At 52.8% G+C, this 25,580-nt stretch overlaps 1 protein-coding gene across 1 annotated transcript in view; it reads left to right on the plus strand.

Annotated features, from left to right (window-relative positions):
• The window catches only part of JAK1 (Janus kinase 1), a 178,369-nt gene that overhangs the window by 80,612 nt on the left and 72,177 nt on the right, over positions 1-25,580 (plus strand). The window contains exons 10-13 of the mRNA XM_075320348.1: positions 4,172-4,295; positions 4,456-4,645; positions 4,847-4,953; positions 10,592-10,741. Of these exons, the coding sequence (XP_075176463.1) occupies positions 4,172-4,295; positions 4,456-4,645; positions 4,847-4,953; positions 10,592-10,741 (571 nt within the window). The remainder of the gene's footprint in view (positions 1-4,171; positions 4,296-4,455; positions 4,646-4,846; positions 4,954-10,591; positions 10,742-25,580) is intronic.

Genomic DNA, 25,580 nt, shown 5'->3' on the forward strand with positions numbered 1-25,580 from the left:
CCAATTCCAGAATTTGTTCCCAAGGTGGTATCTTCCTTTCATCTCAATCAGGATATCACTTTACCGTCTTTGTGTCCGCATCCAGTTCACCAATTTGAAAAGGGTTTGCATTTATTGGACCTGGTGAGAGCACTCAGGATCTACATTTCCCGCACGGCGCCTCTGCGCCGCTCGGATGCACTCTTTATCCTGGTCGCTGGTCAGCGTAAAGGGTCGCAAGCTTCCAAATCCACCCTGGCGCGGTGGATCAAGGAACCAATTCTTCACACCTACCGTTCTGCTGGGCTTCCGATTCCGTCTGGACTGAAGGCCCATTCTACCAGAGCCGTGGGTGCGTCCTGGGCATTACGGCACCAGGCTACGGCTCAGCAGGTGTGCCAGGCGGCTACCTGGTCGAGTCTGCACACTTTTACCAAGCATTATCAGGTGCATACCTACGCTTCGGCGGATGCCAGCCTAGGTAGACAAGTCCTTCAGGCGGCGGTGGCCCACCTGTAGGAAAGGGCTGCTTGACAGCCCTATCACGAGGTATTCTTTTACCCACCCAGGGACTGCTTTTGGACGTCCCAATTGTCTGGGTCTCCCAATTAGGAGCGACAAAGAAGAAGGGAATTTTGTTTACTTACCGTAAATTCCTTTTCTTCTAGCTCCAATTGGGAGACCCAGCACCCGCCCTGTTTTCTTAGGGAGTTTGTTTTTTTCGGGTGCACATGTTGTTCATGTTGAAGAGTTCAGTTCTCCGATGTTGTTCATCGGATTGAATTTGTCTTTCAAACAGTTATTGGCTTTCCTCCTTCTTGCTTTTGCACTAAAACTGAGGAACCCGTGATCCCACGGGGGGGTGTATAGCCAGAAGGGGAGGGGCCTTACACTTTTGAGTGTAATACTTTGTGTGGCCTCCGGAGGCAGTAGCTATACACCCAATTGTCTGGGTCTCCCAATTGGAGCTAGAAGAAAAGGAATTTACGGTAAGTAAACAAAATTCCCTTCTTTGTTTACTTACCGTAAATTCTTTTTCTTATAGTTCCGACATGGGAGACCCAGCACCCTCCCTGTTGCCTGTTGGCAGTTCTTGTTCCGTGTGTTTTCACCGGCTGTTGTTGTAGACAGAGGTTCCGGTTATTCCGGGTTTTACTCTATCTCTACTTATGGGTGGATGTCCTCCTTCAGCTTTGGCACTAAACTGGTTGGATTTGTCATTCGGGGAGTGTATATGCTCGGAGGGAGGAGCTACACTTTTAGTGTAGTACTTTGTGTGTCCTCCGGAGGCAGTAGCTATACACCCATGGTCTGGGTCTCCCATGTCGGAACTATAAGAAAAAGAATTTACGGTAAGTAAACAAAATTCTCTTTTTTTATGTATTCCTGCTCCCCTGAGTATTTATTTTTTTTAATCCAGAGATATGGACTTTAGGGACACGAGTCTTTTTCATTAGTGCTGACTTTTACAGTCTTTTACCAAGGGGGCGTAGATCACAGGATTTTCGGTGGGTGTGTCTGTATTGTTACCTTGTGAGCCACGTCCCTGGTGTATATGGCAGATTTATTAAAAAGGTTGGAATACTCAGGGGAGTGGCGGGAATAAGATAGGAGCAAACCCTGGTCACTAGACTTTCTCGTAACGTAAAGCATCACTCCAGAGTGTTTTTTTTGTTTTTTTTTGTTTTTTATTTCAGCGCTGGAGTCGTTCTTAAAATCTAAGTCCCCTACCCCCAGTCTTATCTCATCTTCTGGCGTCTTCATGTTTTTCCACCGCCACGCCGTTTGGTCACCGGTGATTTGTGACTTGCCGTGTGCTCCAGTGTTTCATGGAGCTGGAGGTCACAAGTCACTACCAGTCTATGGGAGTCTCCTTCTGAGTCTCGTAGAGATGTATTAAGAACTTGTCCCATAACTTCTGATTCTGGCTGGTCAGAGGTTACAGTCACAAGATGGCGCCGTGGGACTGGAGCGACACTGCCAAAAGGTGAAAATGCCAGAGGGGGAGTATAGGACTGGGATCCGGGGACATGGGTTTAAAGCACCAATCCAGCAGTGAACCCCTCCTCTCCCCCCACTGGAGTGGTGGTTTAAATACGTTTCATAGGATCATACTTTCCCTTTAAATATATTTAAAGGGGTTGGCCATTTATTTTTACTGGTGCAGTCGTCTTCACCACCCTGACTCGCACCTTAGACCGTACAGCGGCTGCAGATGGAGGAACATGTGATCAATTTCCGCCAATACAAAAGCAGCTTTCCCAAGTGAGTTTTGATAAGGCTGATATTCAGGTCACATGACCCTCCTCGTCCGCCGCTGTGTGGACAGACATGCTGGTCAAGGGGTGCGGACGGCCGCACTAATAAGCGCTAATCACTCCTTTAATATAAGGGGTTCCCCATTTGTACCTCTTCTTGGATGTGAGTCACTTGCTGAGTCATTATGAAGCTCTTGTTTCCAGGAATGCTGACTGCAGCCTACACAGGGTTTTTTTTTTTTTGCCTTTTTGTAATTCTTCATTTCAGTGGCTGGTTCTTCGTTGTCTCACAAGTCTGTTCTGTGCTCCGGAGATAAAGTCTTCAGGCTCTCTGCGGTGACTCACTCAGTTCATTGGGAAATCCCACCCCCTGTTTATGCATTTACCTCAGTTATTCTTATTTAGTTGTCATTGGTCTTGCACCCACCCCCTTCCTCTAACCCCCCCCCACTCCTTGAATGCCAAAGCTAAAATATTCAGGACGAGAGACTGTCCAATTGAGGCAGAGATTCTTTCTGATCCCCGGCTGGTTATTGCAGGTGCAGTAGTTGGGGTGCAACACTCTTTGAAGTCAGGGAGCAGCAGTAAGGCTGGGTGCCCACAGTGCTTTTTTTTTCCGCACAAAAAATCATGTCTTGGCAGGAAAAAAAGCTGCTTTTTCCATGCTTTTTTTTTTCCATGCTTTTTTTTTTCCATGCTTTTTTTTTTCCATGCTTTTTTTTTCCATGCTTTTTTTTTCATGCTTTTTTTTTCATGCTTTTTTTTCCATGCTTTTTTTTTTTCATGCTTTTTTTTTTTCATGCTCTTTTTTTTTCATGCTTTTTTTTTTTTCATGCTTATTTTTCCATGCTTTTTTTCATAATTCTTTTCATGCTGCTTTTTTATTCTTATCAATTGAGATAGGGGGGAAAAAAGCAGCAACAATTGACATGCTGCTACTTTTTTTCAGCAATGAAAAAAGAAGCAACGTGGGCACAGCAAGTCAGGATTCTCATATACTTTGCTGGGATGCATTTTCCATGCTTTTTATCGATTTTTTAAAAAAAAAAAAACAAGGAAAAAAGCCCTGTGGGCACAAGACCTAATAGTTTTCCTTCCTAGGTCGGGGCATACTCGCAGGCTGATGCTGTGATCTGTTCCCTGGTACAGTCGACAGAGATCCCAGAAACGTGTAAGGGGGATACAAGAACCCTTCTTCATATTATCGCCCCACTACAGCCTTAGGGTTCCTTCAGATATGTGTGAAAAAACGTTCAGCGTATGGACCACCATGTACGGACTGACATCGGGTCTTCTGACCCAAACAGGTCAACCTCTTATATGCCTATGAGTCTGTCAGGTTCATATCAGAAGACCAGTGCCCGGTCCATCCTCGGACTACGATAACAAATGTCTGAATTCAGGCTTTTACTGTCCTCTCTACCCCTGTGTCGCCTCCAGAGATCCCAGGACAATTGGAGGGGAGGGAGTGAGGTGTATGCAGGAGCCTTTCTTCATGTTATCATCCCTTTCATTAATCACAGCCTTTACTGCCACTCTGGCTTTAAAATGAGTGTCAGTTGTTAAAGGGATATTTTATCTCACTGTTCCATTATTTTTTTTTTTTTTTAATCCCCTATATGTAATTGTCTTTTAGAAATAATCCCGTTTCACCCCTCTATGTTAATGTCTTACACCGCAGCACCTCTTGCATTCTTGAGCTCTCCTTCTGGTGCACAGGTAAGTAGACCGGGCTCTTGAGCTCCTCCTCCTTACCGGGACCCCTCAGGTTCTCCATGTGAGAAGGCACCGGGCCGGAAGGTGCTGCACTCCCAATAACCTGATCCTGGCTGTAGGGGACTATGCAACCAATCTGTGCAAACGCCACAAAGCAAAAATTAAGGGTAATTGCACACCTGTATTACTTTTGTCATTATCTCATGTTTCTATTGTAGCACAGAATATGCCATAAATAAACTACGCCAAGAAGGCAATGAGGAGGGGATGTACGTGCTGCGGTGGAGCTGCACAGATTTCAGTAACATTCTTATGACTGTGGCGTGCTCCAAAATATCCCAGGTAAGGTGATGTAGTATCTATGGTAGGAGCAGAATAATATGGCAGGAGACCCCTTTGGCTATAGTGGGGGTCTGTCTGGCTTCCAACATGGAGGCTCTGAACATGGCTGATATAGATGAAGCCTTAATGTATGATTATTTTTTTTTTTTTTTTTTTTCAGTATGAATCCAAAAGTCTTAAACAATACAAAAACTTTCAAATTGAAGTCCGAGACAAAACCTTCAGCTTACTGGGCTCGGATCGCGTCTTCGACAACTTGAAGCACCTGATGGAGCACTTAAAGGGACAGGTTCTGAGGACGGACGACGTCAGCTTCAGTCTGAAAAGGTGCTGTCCTCCTAAACCCAGAGGTGAGATGCAGGAACTGTCTGATGGCTAAAACCACGTCATCAACGACTTATAGGAGGCCCACAAAGTCATCCAGATAAGATGCATTTCATTCAGAATGTCCTTGGTTCTTATTTTAATAACTCCCCAGTTGCTTTGTTTAGTTTTATCGATGGTTCTCACCAACTCACTATTTCCTTTTCCAATTTTTTTTTTTTCTATAGAAATCTCAAACCTACTGATTGCAACAAAAAAAGCAGTGGACTGGCAGCCGGTGTACCACATCAGCCAGCTGAGCTTCCACAGGATCCTGAAGGATCAGATTGTACAAGTGAGTCCAGCGCTCAGTCACATAGGAGAAGTCATACTGTATTCACTTGGCTTTTTTTCTTCTAAGACATTTTGCCAAGTGCTACTTCATAGGGTATATCTGCCTTTACAACGGATTTTGTTTATTGATCCAGAACATGAAAAATGAAGCACGTTTGCAATTGGCTTTGATAAAAAGTGCAATCATGTTTTTGTATCTGTAGCAAATGCAGACCTATGTGTTACCATGACAACAGACCAAAAACTCTGTAGCCGGATACCGCCGTCATCCTCCCTTCTATCTACTCCTATTTCTTGCATCCCTGTACACCAGGGGTGTTGGAACCTTTTTACTGTCGGGAGCCATTTGGAATTTTCTACCAACCTTTGGGAGCCGCACCAAATTATCAACTTGAAAACGACCAGGCTATATTTGGTCAAACAATTAATTAACTCGCCCCTAATGTGGTGGCTAGAGCGGCTGTGCTGTTCGGTCATATTGATCATTTTGTTTCTCACAACTGCTTTTCCAGGTTTGTCTTGGTCTGGGGGCATACACATCACAGGAGAAGCTGGGGCATATACATCACAGGAGACACTGAGGCATATACATCCCAGGAGACACTGAGGCATATACATCACAGGAGACACTGAGGCATATACATCACAGGAGAGGCTGCGTCATATACATCCCAGAAAAGGCTGGGGCATATACATCACAGGAGAGGCTGGGGCGTATACATCACAGGAGGAGCATATAGATCACAGGAGGGGTGTATACATCACAGGAGATGCTGAGCATGGACAGCACTAGTGGCGGGCACAACGGACAGCACTAGTGGCGGGCACAACGGACAGCACTAGTGGCGGGCACAACGGACAGCACTAGTGGCGGGCACAACGGACAGCACTAGTGGCGGGCACAACGGACAGCACTAGTGGCGGGCACAACGGACAGCACTAGTGGCGGGCACAACGGACAGCACTAGTGGCGGGCACAACGGACAGCACTAGTGGCGGGCACAACGGACAGCACTAGTGGCGGGCACAACGGACAGCACTAGTGGCGGGCACAACGGACAGCACTAGTGGCGGGCACAACGGACAGCACTAGTGGCGGGCACAACGGACAGCACTAGTGGCGGGCACAACGGACAGCACTAGTGGCGGGCACAACGGACAGCACTAGTGGCGGGCACAACGGACAGCACTAGTGGCGGGCACAACGGACAGCACTAGTGGCGGGCACAACGGACAGCACTAGTGGCGGGCACAACGGACAGCACTAGTGGCGGGCACAACGGACAGCACTAGTGGCGGGCACAACGGACAGCACTAGTGGCGGGCACAACGGACAGCACTAGTGGCGGGCACAACGGACAGCACTAGTGGCGGGCACAACGGACAGCACTAGTGGCGGGCACAACGGACAGCACTAGTGGCGGGCACAACGGACAGCACTAGTGGCGGGCACAACGGACAGCACTAGTGGCGGGCACAACGGACAGCACTAGTGGCGGGCACAACGGACAGCACTAGTGGCGGGCACAACGGACAGCACTAGTGGCGGGCACAACGGACAGCACTAGTGGCGGGCACAACGGACAGCACTAGTGGCGGGCACAACGGACAGCACTAGTGGCGGGCACAACGGACAGCACTAGTGGCGGGCACAACGGACAGCACTAGTGGCGGGCACAACGGACAGCACTAGTGGCGGGCACAACGGACAGCACTAGTGGCGGGCACAACGGACAGCACTAGTGGCGGGCACAACGGACAGCACTAGTGGCGGGCACAACGGACAGCACTAGTGGCGGGCACAACGGACAGCACTAGTGGCGGGCACAACGGACAGCACTAGTGGCGGGCACAACGGACAGCACTAGTGGCGGGCACAACGGACAGCACTAGTGGCGGGCACAACGGACAGCACTAGTGGCGGGCACAACGGACAGCACTAGTGGCGGGCACAACGGACAGCACTAGTGGCGGGCACAACGGACAGCACTAGTGGCGGGCACAACGGACAGCACTAGTGGCGGGCACAACGGACAGCACTAGTGGCGGGCACAACGGACAGCACTAGTGGCGGGCACAACGGACAGCACTAGTGGCGGGCACAACGGACAGCACTAGTGGCGGGCACAACGGACAGCACTAGTGGCGGGCACAACGGACAGCACTAGTGGCGGGCACAACGGACAGCACTAGTGGCGGGCACAACGGACAGCACTTGTGGCGGGCACAACGGACAGCACTTGTGGCGGGCACAACGGACAGCACTTGTGGCGGGCACAACGGACAGCACTTGTGGCGGGCACAACGGACAGCACTTGTGGCGGGCACAACGGACAGCACTTGTGGCGGGCACAACGGACAGCACTAGTGGCGGGCACAACGGACAGCACTAGTGGCGGGCACAACGGACAGCACTAGTGGCGGGCACAACGGACAGCACTAGTGGCGGGCACAACGGACAGCACTAGTGGCGGGCACAACGGACAGCACTAGTGGCGGGCACAACGGACAGCACTAGTGGCGGGCACAACGGACAGCACTAGTGGCGGGCACAACGGACAGCACTAGTGGCGGGCACAACGGACAGCACTAGTGGCGGGCACAACGGACAGCACTAGTGGCGGGCACAACGGACAGCACTAGTGGCGGGCACAACGGACAGCACTAGTGGCGGGCACAACGGACAGCACTAGTGGCGGGCACAACGGACAGCACTAGTGGCGGGCACAACGGACAGCACTAGTGGCGGGCACAACGGACAGCACTAGTGGCGGGCACAACGGACAGCACTAGTTGGCAGCACGGAGATCGCCAGTTGGCAGCACGGAGAGCACTAGGTGGCGGCAGCACACAGAGCACTAGGTGGCGGCAGCACACAGAGCACTAGGTGGCGGCAGCACACAGAGCACTAGGTGGCGGCAGCACAGAGAGCACTAGGTGGCGGCAGCACAGAGAGCACTAGGTGGCGGCAGCACACAGAGCACTAGGTGGCGGCAGCACACAGAGCACTAGGTGGCGGCAGCACACAGAGCACTAGGTGGCGGCAGCACAGAGAGCACTAGGTGGCGGCAGCACACAGAGCACTAGGTGGCGGCAGCACAGAGAGCACTAGGTGGCGGCAGCACAGAGAGCACTAGGTGGCGGCAGCACACAGAGCACTAGGTGGCGGCAGCACAGAGAGCACTAGGTGGCGGCAGCACAGAGAGCACTAGGTGGCGGCAGCACACAGAGCACTAGGTGGCGGCAGCACACAGAGCACTAGGTGGCGGCAGCACACAGAGCACTAGGTGGCGGCAGCACACAGAGCACTAGGTGGCGGCAGCACACAGAGCACTAGGTGGCGGCAGCACAGAGAGCACTAGGTGGCGGCAGCACAGAGAGCACTAGGTGGCGGCAGCACAGAGAGCACTAGGTGGCGGCAGCACAGAGAGCACTAGGTGGCGGCAGCACAGAGAGCACTAGGTGGCGGCAGCACAGAGAGCACTAGGTGGCGGCAGCACAGAGAGCACTAGGTGGCGGCAGCACAGAGAGCACTAGGTGGCGGCAGCACAGAGAGCACTAGGTGGCGGCAGCACAGAGAGCACTAGGTGGCGGCAGCACAGAGAGCACTAGGTGGCGGCAGCACAGAGAGCACTAGGTGGCGGCAGCACAGAGAGCACTAGGTGGGGGCAGCACAGAGAGCACTAGGTGGGGGCAGCACAGAGAGCACTAGGTGGGGGCAGCACAGAGAGCACTAGGTGGGGGCAGCACAGAGAGCACTAGGTGGGGGCAGCACAGAGAGCACTAGGTGGGGGCAGCACAGAGAGCACTAGGTGGGGGCAGCACAGAGAGCACTAGGTGGGGGCAGCACAGAGAGCACTAGGGGGCGGCAGCACAGAGCGCACTAGGGGGCGGCAGCACAGAGCGCACTAGGGGGCGGCAGCACAGAGCGCACTAGGGGGCGGCAGCACAGAGCGCACTAGGGGGCGGCAGCACAGAGCGCACTAGGGGGCGGCAGCACAGAGCGCACTAGGGGGCGGCAGCACAGAGCGCACTAGGGGCGGCAGCACAGAGCGCACTAGGGGGCGGCAGCACAGAGAGCACTGACAGTGACAGCACTAGAAGGCAGCACGGAGAGCATTAGGTGACAGCACTAGGAGGCAGCAGGGAGAGCACTATGTGGCAGCACTGACAGCACTAGGAGGCTGCACAGATTACACAGCACTGAGGGGTTGCACACAGTACTACGGGGTACACAGCACTTGGGGCAACACACAGTACTACGGGGTACACAGCACTTGGGGCTTCACACAGTACTACGGGGTACACAGAACTGGATGGGGGGGGCAGCGATGGGTTGCATACTCACAGTACAAGGGGAGGAGGAGGAGTCACACAGCAAAGGTCCGGGAGGCATGTGCAGCAGGGAGGCATCAGCTGCACCTCTTCTGCTGTGACTGGAGCACAGCGCTCTGTTTACCCCGCCCACAAGGTAAACCCTCAGCACTCTACCACAGTCCCGGGTTCAGTCTAGAATGTATGGGATGTAGTCAGGTCCTGAAAAGAGCCCGTACATTCTAGTACGGGCTGCAATCAGGATCTTTGGAAAAGCCCGTACATTCTAGCATCTACCCAAAACGCACTGGGATTTTAAAGAGCCGGCGGCTGGCAAAAGCACGAGTGCCGCTCGAGCACTGGGGTAGCCTGGAATGTGCCCGGGGGTCGCATTCAGTGTCATCGGCCCGCTGGCCGGAGGTTCCCCACCCCTGCTGTACACAATATTAGTGAACATCGAACAAACCCATTTAAAAAGCTATATGGACAACCCCCCTACAAACAATCAACCGTTATCACAGGACCAGTGTAAATGTAGTATTACATGCCAGCCAGTCAAATGAGTGTACAACCCTTTATTTGTGTTCTTTAGAGCAAGAGTAGCCATGTGTAATGAAGGAGGGGATCCTTAGGCTATGTGCGCACACAGCATTTTGACGCTGCGTTTTTGGCCGCAAAAACGCACAAAAAACGCACCTGCAGCAAAAATTCACCGCTAAAAAATGCATGCGTATTTACCACGTTTCGGTGCGTTTTTGACTGCGTTTTGCTGCATTTTTGATCATTGCGTTTTTCCAATGCATTGCATGGGTGTAAAACGTAGGAAAGAATTGACATGTCCAATTTTTTTTTTTTTTTAGGTCAAAAACGCATCTAAAAAAAAAAGATGCGTAAGGACAAAAATGAAAAGTCATAGACTTTGCTGGGGAAGCAAAGTCATGCAGTTTTTTAAGCCCAAAAATGCACCCAAAAAAACGCTCAGTGCGCACATAGCCTTAAAGCTCCTCTCCAGTGTTTTATTTTTATTGCACGGCTGCAGTGGTGCTTAAGAGTCGAACTCTCTCTGTCTTATACTCTCCTGTCGCCGTATTCGGCTGTTTATAACGTCTCTTAAATCAGTCACCTGTGATTTGTGAACTGCTGGTAGCTTCAGTGTGTCATGGACGTGTCGCAGGTTGCTCTTCAACGCAAGTCTATGAGAGCCTCGTTCTTACTCTCATAGATTTGCAATGAAAGCTTGTGATGTAACTTCTGATTTCCGGCCAGTCAGACAAGATGGCATTCTAGAGTCGCACATTCTTCAGTCACGTATGTTTATTCTGCAGTTGGACCATCTAGGAAGAGGAACCAGAACGCAGATCTATGCAGGAAAACTGAACTACAGAGATGACAATGACTGTGAAGTAAGCGGATCAGAAAAAGACATTAAGGTCATCCTGAAAGTACTGGACCCCAGCCACAGGGACATCTCTCTGGTGCGTTGACATTTTGGTTATCTGCACTCCCACACTGAAAGCAAAGGATCACTGACTTGTGTGTCAGAGTGTGAGCTCTGAAATTAACCCCTGACAAGTCCACTGTAAACTCAATGGAACAGTGATTGGCCATGCACAAATATACCAGAAAAGGTTAAGGCCAAATCCACTGCGTTTATAGTGTCTTTTCAGTATATTCACTCGGAGGTATAACTTCCTTTTTCTTTGTCGCTCCTAATTGGGAGACCCAGACAATTGGGTGTATAGCTTCTGCCTCCGGAGGCCACACAAAGTATTACACTTTAAAAAGTGTAACCCCTCCCCTCTGCCTATACACCCTCCCGTGGATCACGGGCTCCTCAGTTTTATGCTTTGTGTGGAAGGAGGCACACATCCACTCATGCATTCTCATATTAGTTATGTCGGTTGGAAGAAAAGAGGGCCCCCACGGGGCCCCCGGCATGTTCCCTTCTCACCCCACTACGTCGGCGGTGTTGTTAAGGTTGAGGTACCCATTGCGGGTACAAAGGCCGGAGCCTCATGCCGTCTCCTTCACCATCCCTTAGCGGCTCTGGGAGAAGTGGGATCCTGAGCGGTCATCCATTTACTGGGACCGTGCTCCCTCCGCAGCCCCTGTGGGAATCTGCCGGACCGGAGTCTATTCAACCTCAGGGACCGGGCCCTGCAACTCTAAGGTACTCTGTGTCCCCATTGGGGACTGTGCAGGGTGCGCACCTTCTTCCCGGACGCTGCGGCAGCTGCTGAATTGAGAAGGCCGGCGGACTTCCGCGCCTGCTTGTCGGGCGCGGTCTCAAATTTAGTCCCCGGCTTCATCGCGGCCTAGTCGCAAAAATCCCGCCCCCCGGGCCTGCCTGTCAGGGGTAAGGGCGGGACTGCCGACCTGACGTCGGATGTAAGGGCTGGAGCATCCTGCATGTTTCCTCCCCCCTCACTGATCACTGTGGGGACCCCAGATTCCCGCACTTTTCTGGCGCCGCCCACGGCTCCACTCCTCCCCTGAGAGCTCCGACAGCCATTTTTTGGCATTCTGCCGGTGGAGGATTCTCAGTGAAGAGCTCTGCAGCTCCGGGGGACCTAAGGCAGGGAATCTGGAGGACACACACTCCGCTTGTTGGCGGTCGGTAAGCCACACCGGTCACCCGGTGCTGGTCCCCCTAGGGTGCCGGAATAGATACGTATTTATATATATATTTCTGTTCGGTCGGGCTGTATACCCTTTTTTGCCCATATACCCTCAGTGATCATTCTCTTAGGAGACAACAGCATGTCGTCCACAAGGAGCAAAGCTGTTAAGGCACAGGGTTTTTTTGCGGCCTGTACCTCTTGTGGGGCTATGTTACCTGCGGGTTCCACCTACCCTCACTGTGAGCAATGCTCGACCCCTGTTTCGCTTGCTCAGCCAGAGCCTCGGTCACTAGTGGGCCCCTCGGCTCATGTAGACCCCCCCCGCTCCCCCTGTCCAGGCGGCAGGGACAGAGTTCGCCTCTTTTGCTGAGAAACTCTCTGAGTCACTCTCACAATCCATGGCTCAGTCTATGGACAAATGGTCTGCCAAGCTGCTAGAAGCTTTGCAGTCCAGACCGGTCCTTACACAGGCCCCGGCCCCTGTTGGATCGTCGCCTCCAGGCCCCTCTCGGTCCGCGCCGCAGCGCGCTCCCAGGTTGGGCCCTAGGTCTCACGTGGAGGACTCCTGCCCGGACCACAGTCCTAGACAGGCTAAGCGGGCTCGCTGGGAATCTTCCCCGACTTCTTCACGCTGCTCGGGTTCCCAGCTTGAGGACTCTCTGGAGGACGAGGCTGACGTCGCAGCTCAGGGCTCTGACCCTGACGTCGCCCTTAACCTTGATACACCTGAAGGGGACGCCTTAGTGAATGATCTTATCTCGTCCATCAACCAGGTGTTGGATCTCTCTCCCCCGCCTCCTACTGTAGAGGAGTCGGCGTCTCAGCAGGAGAAACACCAGTTTCGGTTCCCCAAACGTACACGTAGTGCGTTTTTCGATCACTCTAACTTCAGAGATGCTGTCCAGAAGTCCAGAGCGGTTCCGGACAAGCGCTTTACTAAGCGCCTCACTGACACGCGTTACCCCTTCCCCTCTGAAGTCGTTAAGGGTTGGGCTCAATGTCCCAAGGTGGATCCTCCAGTCTCTAGGCTGGCGGCTAGATCTGTGGTATCGGTTGCAGATGGCTCATCGCTAAAGGTTGCCACTGACAGGCAGATAGAGCTCCTGGTGAAGTCCATCTATGAGGCCACGGGCGCGTCTTTTGCCCCGGCATTTGCAGCCGTGTGGGCACTCCAAGCTATCTCAGCTTGTCTGGCTGATATCAATGCTGTCACACGTAATTCTGCTCTGCAAGTTGCGTCTTTGACTTCTCAAGCGTCAGCTTTTTCTTCCTACGCCATGAACGCAGTCCTAGACTCTGCTAGCTGTACAGCTGTGGCATCCGCTAACTCTGTGGCAGTCCCCAGGGCCATGTGGCTGCGCGAATGGAAGGCAGACTCGGCCTCCAAGAGGTTCTTAACCAGTTTGCCGTTTTCTGGCGACCGCTTGTTTGGCGAACGATTGGATGAGATTATTAAGGAATCCAAGGGAAAGGACTCCTCCTTACCCCAGTCCAAACCTAAGAGACCTCAGCAACGGAAAATACAATCGAGGTTTCGGTCCTTTCGTCCCTCCGCCAAGCCCCAATCCTCTTCGTCCAGCAGGCCGGAGAAAGGCCAGAGGAACTCCTATGCGTGGCGGTCCAAGTCACGCCCCCAAAAGGCCGCAGGAGGCACTGCCTCCAAGGCGGCCTCCTCATGACTCTCGGCATCCCCGAGCCGCATCCTCGGTCGGTGGCAGGCTCTCCCGCTTTGGCGACGCCTGGTGGCCACATGTTCAAGACCGATGGGTGAGAGACATTCTGTCTCACGGTTACAGGATAGAGTTCAGCTCTCGTCCTCCGGCTCGTTTCTTCAGAACCTCTCCGCCCCCCCGCTCAAGCCGACGCACTTTTTCAGGCAGTGGACGCTCTGAAGACAGAAGGAGTTGTGATCCCCGTTCCCCTTCAGGAACGTGGTCGCGGCTTTTACTCCAACTTGTTCGTGGTGCCAAAAAAGGACGGATCATTCCGTCCCGTTCTGGACCTCAAACTACTCAACAGACATGTGAGAACCAGACGGTTTCGGATGGAATCTCTCCGCTCGGTCATCGCCTCGATGTCACAAGGAGACTTCCTAGCATCGATCGACATCGAGGATGCTTATCTCCACGTGCCGATCGCACCCGAACATCAACGCTTCTTGCGTTTCGCCATCGGGGACGAACACCTTCAGTTCGTGGCATTGCCTTTCGGCCTGGCGACAGCCCCACGGGTTTTCACCAAAGTCATGGCATCCGTTGTGGCGGTCCTACACTCTCAGGGCCACTCGGTGATTCCCTACTTAGACGATCTCCTAGTCAGGGCACCTTCTCGGGTGGCGTGTCAACACAGCCTTACCGTCGCTCTGGTGACTCTCCAGCAGTTCGGGTGGATCATCAACTTCCCGAAATCCAAGTTGACACCGACCCAATCACTGACTTACCTCGGGATGCAGTTTCATACACAGTCAGCGGTAGTCAAGCTACCGTGGGACAAACAGCTTTCTCTGCAGACAGGGGTGCAATCACTTCTTCGGGGTCCGTCACACCCCTTAAGGCGCCTCATGCACTTCCTGGGGAAGATGGTGGCAGCGATGGAGGCAATGCCGTTCGCGCAATTCCATCTGCGGCCACTCCAATGGGACATTCTCCGCAAATGGGACAGGAGGTCGGCTTCCCTCGACAGGAACGTCTCTCTTTCCCTTGCAACCAAGACGTCTCTTCAGTGGTGGCTCCTTCCCAATTCTCTATCGCAGGGAAAATCCTTCCTACCCCCAACCTGGGCTGTGGTCACCACGGACACGAGCCTGTCAGGGTGGGGAGCGGTTTTTCTCCACCACAGGGCTCAGGGAACCTGGACTCCGATAGAGTCTTCCCTTCATATCAATGTTCTGGAGATAAGGGCAGTGTATCTAGCCCTATTGGCTTTCCATCGGTGGCTGGAGGGCAGGCAGATCCGTATCCAGTCGGACAACGCCACTGCCGTCGCATACATCAACCACCAAGGCGGCACTCGCAGTCGTCAAGCCTTCCAGGAAGTCCGGCGGATTCTGCAGTGGGTGGAAGCCACAGCCTCCACCATCTCCGCAGTTCACATCCTGGGCGTAGAAAACTGGGAAGCAGATTTTCTCAGTCGTCAGGGCATGGATGCGGGGGAATGGTCTCTACACCCAGAAGTGTTTCGAGAGATCTGTCGCCGCTGGGGAACGCCGGACGTCGATCTCATGGCGTCACGGCACAACAACAAAGTCCCGGCATTCATGGCTCGGTCTCAGGATCACAGAGCTCTGGCGGCGGACGCGTTAGTTCAGGATTGGTCGCAGTTTCGACTGCCTTATGTGTTTCCTCCTCTGGCGATGCTGCCCAGAGTGTTACGCAAGATCAGGTCCGACTGCCGTCGCGCCATTCTCGTCGCTCCAGACTGGCCGAGGCGGTCGTGGTACCCGGATCTGTGGCATCTCACGGTGGGTCAACCGTGGGCGCTTCCAGACCGCCCAGACTTGCTGTCACAAGGCCCGTTTTTCCATCTGAATTCTGTGGCCCTCAACCTGACTGTGTGGCCATTGAGTCCTGGCTCCTAGCGTCTTCAGGGTTATCTCAGGATGTCATTGCCACCATGAGACAGGCCAGGAAGCCAACGTCCGCGAAGATCTATTACAGGTCTTGGCAAATCTTCTTATCCTGGTGCTCTGATAACGGTTTTCCTCCATGGCCGTTTGCCTTACCCACTTTTCTTTCATTCCTTCAATCCGGAATGGACAAGGGTTTGTCACTCGGCTCTCTCAAGGGCCAAGTATCGGCGCTCTCCGTATTTTTTCAAAAGCGCCTAGCCAGGCTTCCGCAGGTCCGCACGTTCCTGCAGGGAGTTTGCCACATAGTCCCACCTTACAAGCGTCCGCTGGAACCCTGGGATCTTAACAGGGTGCTAACGGCTCTTCAGAAACCACCTTTCGAGCCGCTGCGGGATGTCTCTTTATCACGTCTTTCGCAGAAGGTGGCCTTTCTAGTGGCAGTTACATCACTTCGGAGAGTGTCTGAGCTAGCAGCGCTGTCATGCAAAGCCCCCTTCCTGGTGTTTCACCAGGATAAGGTGGTTCTGCGTCCGGTCCCGGATTTTCTCCCTAAGGTGGTATCTCCTTTTCATCTCAATCAGGATATCTCCTTGCCTTCATTTTGCCCTAATCCAATTCACCAATGTGAAAAGGATTTGAACTCCTTGGATCTGGTGAGAGCACTCCGACTCTACGTGTCTCGCATGGCGCCCCTGCGTCGTTCAGATGCGCTCTTTGTCCTTGTCGCTGGCCAGCGTAAGGGTTCGCAGGCTTCCAAGTCAACCTTGGCTCGGTGGATCAAGGAACCGATTCTCGAAGCCTACCGTTCTTCTGGGCTTCCGCTTCCTTCAGGGCTGAAAGCCCATTCTACCAGAGCCGTGGGTGCGTCCTGGGCATTGCGGCACCGGGCTACGGCTCAGCAGGTGTGTCAGGCAGCTACGTGGTCTAGTCTGCACACTTTCACGAAACACTATCAAGTGCATACCTATGCTTCGGCAGACGCCAGTCTAGGTAGGCGAGTCCTTCAGGCGGCGGTTGCCCACCTGTAAGAGGGGGCCGTTTCGGCTCTTTTTATTGAGGTATTCTTTTACCCACCCAGGGACTGCTCTTGGACGTCCCAATTGTCTAGGTCTCCCAATGGAGCGACAAAGAAGAAGGGAATTTCTTCAGCGCTCTATTGGGAGACCCAGACGATTGGGGTATAGCTACTGCCCTCCGGAGGCCACACAAAGCACTACACTAAAAAGTGCAAGGCCCCTCCCCCTCTGGCTATACCCCCCCGTGGTATCACGGGTTCTCCAGTTTTAGCTTTGTGTGCGAAGGAGGTCAGACATCCACGCATAGCTCCACAGATTTTAGTCAGCAGTAGCTGCTGACTATTTCGGATGGAAGAAAAGAGGACACATATAGTGTCCCCAGCATGCTCCCTTCTCACCCCTGGATGGTGTTGTAAGGTTGAGGTACCTATTGCTGGTACGGCGGCTGGAGCCCACATGCTGCTTTCCTTCCACATCCCCCTGAGGGGCTCTGAGGAAGTGGGATCCTGCCGGCCTCAAAGCTCTGACGCCGGGCTCCATCCACAGACCCATTTGAACCTGCTGGATACGGAGCTGGAGTACCGTTCAGGGACATGGCCCTGCACCATTACAGGTACTCTGTGTCCCCGTACACACAGGCACAGCACACTCCAGACTTGCTGGGTGTGCTAGTGCGCCGGGGACAGTAAAGGGTTACAGTCACTGCAGCTTTGCTGAGTGACTTTGTGTTTTGGGAACTACCGCGCCGGACGCTCCGGGAGCGGCGGCGCGGCTGGGACTTGTAGTTCGCCGGGGACTGGGCGCCGACCGCGCTTTTACGGCGGCGGCGCTTATAACTCCAGTCCCCGGCTTCTGCGGCCTAGTGCCGCTTCGTTCCCGCCCCCTCCCTGTCACTCAGGGAAGGGGACAGGCGCTGAGCAATCAGCAGCGCCGAGGGCTGGAGCCTTTTTACATGCTCCAGCCCTCTCACTGCACTCTGTCGGACGCCGGATTCCCGCTCTGCCTTGGGGGCACGCCCACGGCCCGCCCCTACTCACACGAGCTGGGGAAGAAGCCGGCAGCCATTACTGCAGAGCTCGGACTTTCGGCTCCAAGGCAGGACGGTGGCGATCATACACCCGCTTATAGGCGGGCGGTAAGAGGCACACATAGTGCTGACCACGATATAACTGCAGTGTATACATGTGTTGTTTTTAACTACATAGGTCGCTATATGCCCGCTTGGGGAGCGACACATCAGCAGCAGGAAAGCAGGTGTGCTAAAGCACAGGCTTTCTAGGCTGCTTGTTTTGCACGACTGAGGTGTTCATTTGTGTTTATGCTGATATGCTATACATTGCACTGTACAGTCGCTAGTCTTAGCTATATTCTTCTGGAATGGCTAGACTACAGCAGCAGAAAACCAAGGGTGCTGGGGCACAGGTTTTTTTCTATGCTGCTTGTATTGCATGGGCTGCAGTGTGCATTTGTACTTGTGCTTGTATGCTATACATTGCACTGTATGGTCACTCTTCTGGGCTATATTCCCCTAGATGACTAGTCTACAGCAGCAGAAGAGCAGAGGTGCCAGGGCACAGGCTTCTATGCTGCTTGGATTGCATGTGCTGCAGTGTTCATTTGTACTTGTGCTTGTATGCTATACATTGCACTGTAGGGTCACTCTTCTGGGCTATATTCCCCTAGATGACTAGTATACAGCAGCAGAAGAGCAGGGGTGCCAGGGCACAGGCTTCTATGCTGCTTGTATTGCTTGTGCTGCAGTGGTCATTTGTACTTTATGCCTGTATGCTATACATTGCAATGTACGGTCACCAATCTTGGCTATATACTTCTAGATAGCTAGTCGGCAGCGGCAAAAAAGCAACACAGATTTCAGTGCTGTTTTTACTACATGGGATGCTGTTCATGACACCGTCCCATTGTGTGCATGCTCCCCTGTAGCACGTCGTCTGCCGGGGTCTCTAGCACTTCGTCTGCCGGGGCTCTACTAGTTGTGGCCAAAGAAACCTCCTGTCAACCCTGTCCATGGACAGGGACGGAGTAGTCATAATATAGAGACTTGCACCCATGGGCAATCTACTTGACCAAAAGGCAGCTCTTCAGGGCTTTGATACTGACATCGCTCTCAATCCGGATACACCGGGTGGTAACGCCATACGGAATGATCCTATACCGTCCATCAATGGAAGGTTGGATCTTTCTCCCTCAGCTCCCCCAGTGGAGATAGGAGACGAACAGGAGAAGTTCCTTTTCAGTGTCTCACGCAGATATTGAGTATTTTTCTGGCCACGCTGACTTCAGAGAAGCAGTCCAGGAACACCACGCTTACCAGATAAGCGTCTTCTCCAAACGTTTTTAGGATACACGTTATCCCTTTTTTCCCCTGACGTGGTCAGCGCTGGACCCAGGGTCCAAAGGTGGATTCTCCAATCTCCAGGCTTGCATATAGAGCCATAGTTGCACTGGAGATGGGGCTTCACTTCAAGATGCCATTCACAGACAGATGGACTCTGGTTGAAATCTGTCTAGGAGGCTATCGGCTTGTCGGTTGCTCCGGCATCCACAGCCGTATTGGCAACCTAACCTTTTCTGCTGTTCTTGCGCAGCTGACCTTGAGCAGGGACATCTGTACCGCAGAGGCGTCCGTAACCCCGCAATGTCTGCACTGCGACTTACCCTGTTAATACTGTCCTAAAAGTACAGTCGAGGTTTCGGTCCTTCCCAAGCTCCGGCAGGTCCCAATTGTCCTCGTGCAAAAGGGCTACAAAACCTCAGACGGGCTCAGATTCCGGCCGGGCTCAATCTCGCCCAAGGAAGGCAGTCGGAGGAACCGCTACCAAGGCGGTCTCCTCAGGACTCTCAGCTCTCTCTCTCTCTCTCCGCATCCGCGGTTGATGGCAGACTCCCCCGCCTTTGGCGACATTTAGCTGCCACAGGTCACTGACCGGTGGGTGACGGACATTGTGCTCACGTGCACAGGACAGTGTTCTGTTCTCGTCCTCCGACTCCATTCTTCAGAACGGCCCCACCTCTCCACCGAGCAGATGCCCTGCTGCAGGCGGTGGACGCTCTAAGAGCAGAAGGAGTGGTGATCCCTGTCCCCCCTCAGGAACGAGGGCGAGGGTTTGTACTCCAATCTCTTTGTGGCTCCAAAAATGGACGGTTCCTTCCGTCCTGTTCTGGTTCTGAAACTGCTCAACGAGCATGCGAACGCCAGGCGGTTCCGGATGGGATCCCTCCGATCCGTCATTGCCTCAATGTCTCGAGGAGACTTCCTTGCCTCAACAGACATCAAAGATGCCTATCTCCACGTGCCAATTGCTACGGAGCACCAACGTTTTCTACGTTTTGTGATAGGAGACGAACATCTTCTGTTCGTAGCTCTGCCATTCAGTCTGGCGACAGCCCCACGGGTGGGCACCAAGGTCATGGCAGCAGTGGTAGCAGTCTTGCACTCTCACGGACACCCGGTGATTCCGTACTTGGACGATCTACTCGTCAAAGCAACCTCCCTCGAGGCATGCCAACGCAGCCTGAATGTTACGCTGGAGACTCTCCAGACTTTCGAGTGGATCATCAATTTGGCAAGGTCAAATCTGTCTCCGACTCAATCACTAACGTATCTCGGCATGGAGTTTCATACTCTATCAGCCATAGTGAAGCTTCCGCTGAACCAGCAGCGTTCACTGCGGACAGAGGTGCAGTCTCTCCTTCAAGGCCAGTCGCACCCCTTAAGGCGCCTCATGCACTTCCTAAGGAAGATGGTGGCAGCCATCGAGGCAGTTCTCTTTGCGCAGTTTCATCTGCGCCAACGGCAATGGGACATTCTCCGCCAATGGGATGGGCAGTCAACCTCCCCTGGACGGGAAGTCTCCCTTTCACTGACGGCCGAGGACTCTCTGCAATAGTGGCTTATTCCCACCTCATTGCCATAGCCCCCATCCTGGGCAGTGCTCACGACAGATGCGAGTCTGTCAGGGTGGGGAGCAGTTTGTCTCCGCCACATGGCTCAGGGGACGTGGACTCAGCAGGAGTCCACCCTTCAGTTCGATGTGCTGGAAATCGGGGCAGGGTATCTTACCCTATTGGCTTTCCAAAAGTGGCTAGAAGGGAGCAGATCCGAATCCAGTCGGACATCTCCACAGCGGTGGCATACATCAACCACCAAGGAGGGACACGCAGTCAGCAGCCTTCCAGGAAGTCCGGCGAATCCTCATGTGGGTGGAGGACACAGCATCCACCATATCCGCAGTTCACATCCCGGGCGTAGAAAACTGGGAAGCAGACTTCCTCAGTCGCCAGGGCATGGACGCGGGGGAATGGTCCCTTCACCCGGACGTGTTTCAGGAAATCTGTTGCCGCTGGGGGGGGGCCGGACGTCGACCTAATGGCGTCTCGGCACACCAACAAGGTCCCGGCATTTATGGCACGATCGCGCGATCACAGAGCTCTGGCGGCAGACGCCTTAGTGCAAGATTGGTCGCAGTTCCGGCTCACATATGTGTTTCCACCTCTGGCACTCTTGCCCAGAGTACTGCGCAAAAATCAGATCCGATTGCAGCCGCGTCATACTCGTCGCACCAGACTGGCCGAGGAGATCGTGGTACCCGGATCTGTGGCATCTCACGGTCGGCCGACCGGGGTCACTACCAGACCGACCAGACTTACTGTCTCAATGGCCGTTTTCTCCATCGGAATTCTGCGGCCCTGAACCTGACTGTGTGGCTTGTGTGTCCTGGATCCTAGCGTCTTCAGGATTATCCCAAGGGGTCGTTGCCACCATGAGACAGGCTAGGAAGCCCACGTCTGCTAAGATCTACCACAGAACGTGGAAGATTTTCTTAATCTGGTGCTCTACTCAGGGAGTGTCTCCCTGGCCATTTGCATTGCCTATCTTTCTTTCCTTCCTACAATAGGAGTTAGAAAAGGGCTTGTCGCTAGACTCCCTCAAAGGGCAAGTCTCAGCACTATCCGTGTTTTTTCAGAAGCGTCTAGCACGTCTTTCTAAGGTGCGCACGTTCCCGCAGGGGGTTTGTCATATCGTACTCCCGTACAAGCGGCCGTTGGATCCATGGGATCTGAACAGGGTTCTAGTTGCTCTCCAGAAGCCGCCTTTCGAGCCTCTGAAGGAAGTTTCCTTTTCTCGCCTGTCACAGAAGGTGGCGTTTCTCGTTGCGATCACATCGCTTCGGCGAGTGTCTGAGCTGGCAGCTCTGTCATCCAAGGCTCCCTTCCTGGTGTTTCACCAGGACAAGGTAGTGCTGCGCATCATTCCGGAGTTTCTCCCTAAGGTAGTATCCTCGTTTCATCTTAATCAGGATATCTCCTTACCGTCCTTTTGCACTCATCCGGTTCACCGGTATGAGAATGATTTACGTTTGCTAGATCTGGTGAGAGCACTCAGAATCTACATTTCCCGCACGGCGCCCGTACGCCGTTCCGATGCCCTTGTCGCTGGTACGCGCAAGAGGTTGCAGGCTTCTAAAGCCACCCTGGCTCGATGGATCAAAGAACCAATTCTGGAAGCCTACCGTTTTGCAGGGCTTCCGGTTCTTTCAGGGCTGAAAGCCCATTCAACCAGAGCCGTGAGTGCGTCCTGGGCGCTACGACACCAGGCTTCGGCTCAACAGGTGTGCCAGGCAGCTACCTGGTCGAGTCTGCACACTTTCACCAAACATTATCAGGTGCATACCTATGCTTCGGCGGATGCCAGCTTAGGTAGAAGAGTCCTGCAGGCGGCAGTGACATCCCCGTAGGGGAGGGCTGTTTTGCAGCTCTAACATGAGGTATCTCTTTACCCACCCAGGGACAGCTTTTGGACGTCCCAATCGTCTGGGTCTCCCAATAGAGCGCTGAAGAAGAAGGGAATTTTGTTACTTACCGTAAATTCCTTTTCTTCTAGCTCTTATTGGGAGACCCAGCACCCGCCCTGTTGTCCTTCGGGATTTCTTGGTTGTTTGCGGGTACACATGTTGTTCATGTTGAACGGTTTTTCAGTTCTCCGACGTTATTCGGAGTTAATTTGTTTAAACCAGTTATTGGCTTCCTCCTTCTTGCTTTGGCACTAAAACTGGAGAACCCGTGATACCACGGGGGGGTATAGCCAGAGGGGGAGGGGCCTTGCACTTTTTAGTGTAGTGCTTTGTGTGGCCTCCGGAGGGCAGTAGCTATACCCCAATCGTCTGGGTCTCCCAATAAGAGCTAGAAGAAAAGGAATTTACGGTAAGTAACAAAATTCCCTTCTTTGTTTACTTACCGTAAATTCCTTTTCTTCTAGCTCCTATTGGGAGACCCAGCACCCGTCCCTGTGCCCTTCGGGCTGGTTGTTCTTTTGTGTACACATGTTGTTCATGTTGAATTGTTCTTTGGTTCATGTTTTCAGTTCTCCGAACATCCTTCGGATTGAATTTACCCTAGACCAATTTATAAGTTTTCTCCTTCCTGCTTTTGCACCAAAACTGAGGAGCCCGTGATCCACGGGAGGGTGTATAGGCAGAAGGGAGGGGTTACACTTTTTAAAGTGTAATACTTTGTGTGGCCTCCGGAGGCAGAAGCTATACACCCAATTGTCTGGGTCTCCCAATAGGAGCTAGAAGAAAAGGAATTTACGGTAAGTAAACAAAATTCCCTTCTTTTTAATTATTGTTTTATCTACATCAAATGTAATCAATTGTGTGATTTTATACAGCAACATCCAGTGAAGATGTGTATATGGCGTGTGCCGTACTTGTGCACTGCAAAGTATTGGAGGATTTTCTCTGCCTAAGAGCAGGAGTAGACGGCTGTATTTTCAGTCCAAGTGCGAGGTGACAAAACATCAGTTCGTGCTCGGACAAATGTTAGTCTATGAGGCCGAGCCAATGTCAGATTTTTTTCCTCGGACCGAGTCTGTTCACTTTAAAAATCACTACATATCAGAGTTTGATCCAATGTTTGGATAACATTTAGCGATGCAAGTCAATGAGTGCGTGGAAATCATCGGACCGCACTCAGATGACATTCAATTTCCGCGCACTGTGACAAAGGAGAAATTTTGTTTTCCATCTTCTCAGTGTGCTCAGATTTCTCTCATCCAAGAGAATCAGATCACACTATGGTGACACTCGGATCAGAGAGTGATTTGCATATTTGACCAGATTCGAATCTATGGCCGTCTCTGCGAATCCTAAAGGTCTTAATAGTATTCTTCTTTACAGGCATATTGTTCTGGTACATGGATACATCTCTATATACCTGTATATTACAGGGAAAATCAAAATCTGAGAATTGTTTCTTTCCATCAACATTACAAAACTTTATGAAAAACAATTAATTATAATAATCATATTCTTTTATATACTTTTTGTAAACATCACAAATTAGTAAACAACATGGACATATTTAATGGGGCCTTTACGGGTGTCCTTCACTCTGTGTATGCCCCTGATAACGTTTATGAAGCCTCCGACCACCGCGAATTGTAGTTTTATGCGCTTTTGTTTTCTTTATCGTTCCTTTGGGAGACCCAGACCTTGGGTGTTTTAGCTTCTGCCTCCGGAGGACACACACAGTACTACACCTAAAAGTGTAGCTCCTCCCTCTGAGCTTATACACCCCCTGGTGAGCCAGTCACAGCCAGTTTATTGCTTTGTGTTCAGGAGGCATACATCCACACATGCATTCTCATATGATTTTTTTTTTTTTGGAAAAAGATTGAAGAAGTGCGGGTCCACGTCTGGACTCCCGGCATATCCCTTCTCACCCCACTTTGTCGGCGGTGTTGTAAGGTTGATTTTCCAAGGCTGGAGCCTTACATGCCGTGCTCCTTCACCATCCCTCCTGGGCTCTGGATTGAAGTGGGAGCCAGCGCGGTCTCCATGCCTGGCAGGAGACCGGTCTCCGTCCACAGCTCCTTGAGGACTCTGCTGGACCGGAGCACTCATCCCCAGGGACCTGGCCCTGCGTCTCAGCAGCTAAGTACCTGAGACGGTCATATGTTGGGGGTCCATGTCCTTTATTGTATGGGGAGAGTGTGTTTGCTGTATTTGTTTTGGCATTTCCGGCGGGTCCTCTGGCTTTCGCCCGAGAACCGCGCCGATGGTGCCTGCGCGTCGGCCTCGCTGCTCAAATTTAGGCCCCGGCTTTGCCGGAGGCCTAGTTTTTGTTACCTGCCCTCGCATGTCACTCATGCAGAGGGACAGGCACGGCTCCTCCCGGCGGCCGTCCTGCACAGGGGAGGGACACTCCCCACTGCTTGTGCGTGACTCCTCCCCTGCAGGTCTCTATGGCCCTCCAGATCCCGCTTTCCTACAGGGACGCCCCCCGTCCCGCCCCCTCTCTTCGCTCCGGCGGCCATTTTCTTGGACAGGGTTCACCCTGCGCTGGGACATCCTGCACTCTGCATCCCTGCTGAGGTGCTGTGCACTGGGGGTCCGGGCTTCGGGATCTGGAGGGCACACAACACCGCTTCCAGCGGTCTGGTAAGCCACAGCCGGTCTCTGGTTGTGGACCTCTGTATATACTCCCTGGGGTTCATTCTCTTTGTAGAAGCTGTTTTCCACTCCAGCAGCATGTCTCACACGAGGAGCAAGGCTCCAAAGCTTTATACTGCATGCGCTGCATGTAAGCTCCTGCTGCCTGAACCGAGCACCTATCCACATTGTGATGTCTGCTCTAACTTGGAGGTGCCACAGCCTGGAGCCTCACCCCCAGTGGTCTCTCAGGCTGCTTCTGCACCTGTGGCTGAACCCCCGGCCTGGGTAGAGTCCTTCTCTAGGTCTATCTCCCAGTCATTTGCTGAGTCCATGGGACTTCTGTCCAGGACTTTGATGAATATGCATCAGCCCCCTTCACAGGGTGCCTCTAATGCTCTTGCTAAGGGTCCTTTAGGATCCCTATCCTCTGACCTCCGTCCACTGGAGCTCACAGAGGATTCATCATCAGGGCACAGACCCCGTCCTCCTAAGAGGCGCCGCAGGGTTTCCTCTCCCTCTTCATCCCGCGGCTCTGATACAAGAGCTGACTCGCAGGATGAGGACGATGCCTTTACAGGGCTTTCGGAGGCTAACTCCATGTGCCCCATTGATCTTTCTGAGGGTGACTCAGAACTTAGTGACTTGATTGCTTCCAT

This window comes from Anomaloglossus baeobatrachus, chromosome 8 (genome assembly GCF_048569485.1).
Source record: "Anomaloglossus baeobatrachus isolate aAnoBae1 chromosome 8, aAnoBae1.hap1, whole genome shotgun sequence".
In the NCBI taxonomy this organism is placed as follows: domain Eukaryota; kingdom Metazoa; phylum Chordata; class Amphibia; order Anura; family Aromobatidae; genus Anomaloglossus; species Anomaloglossus baeobatrachus.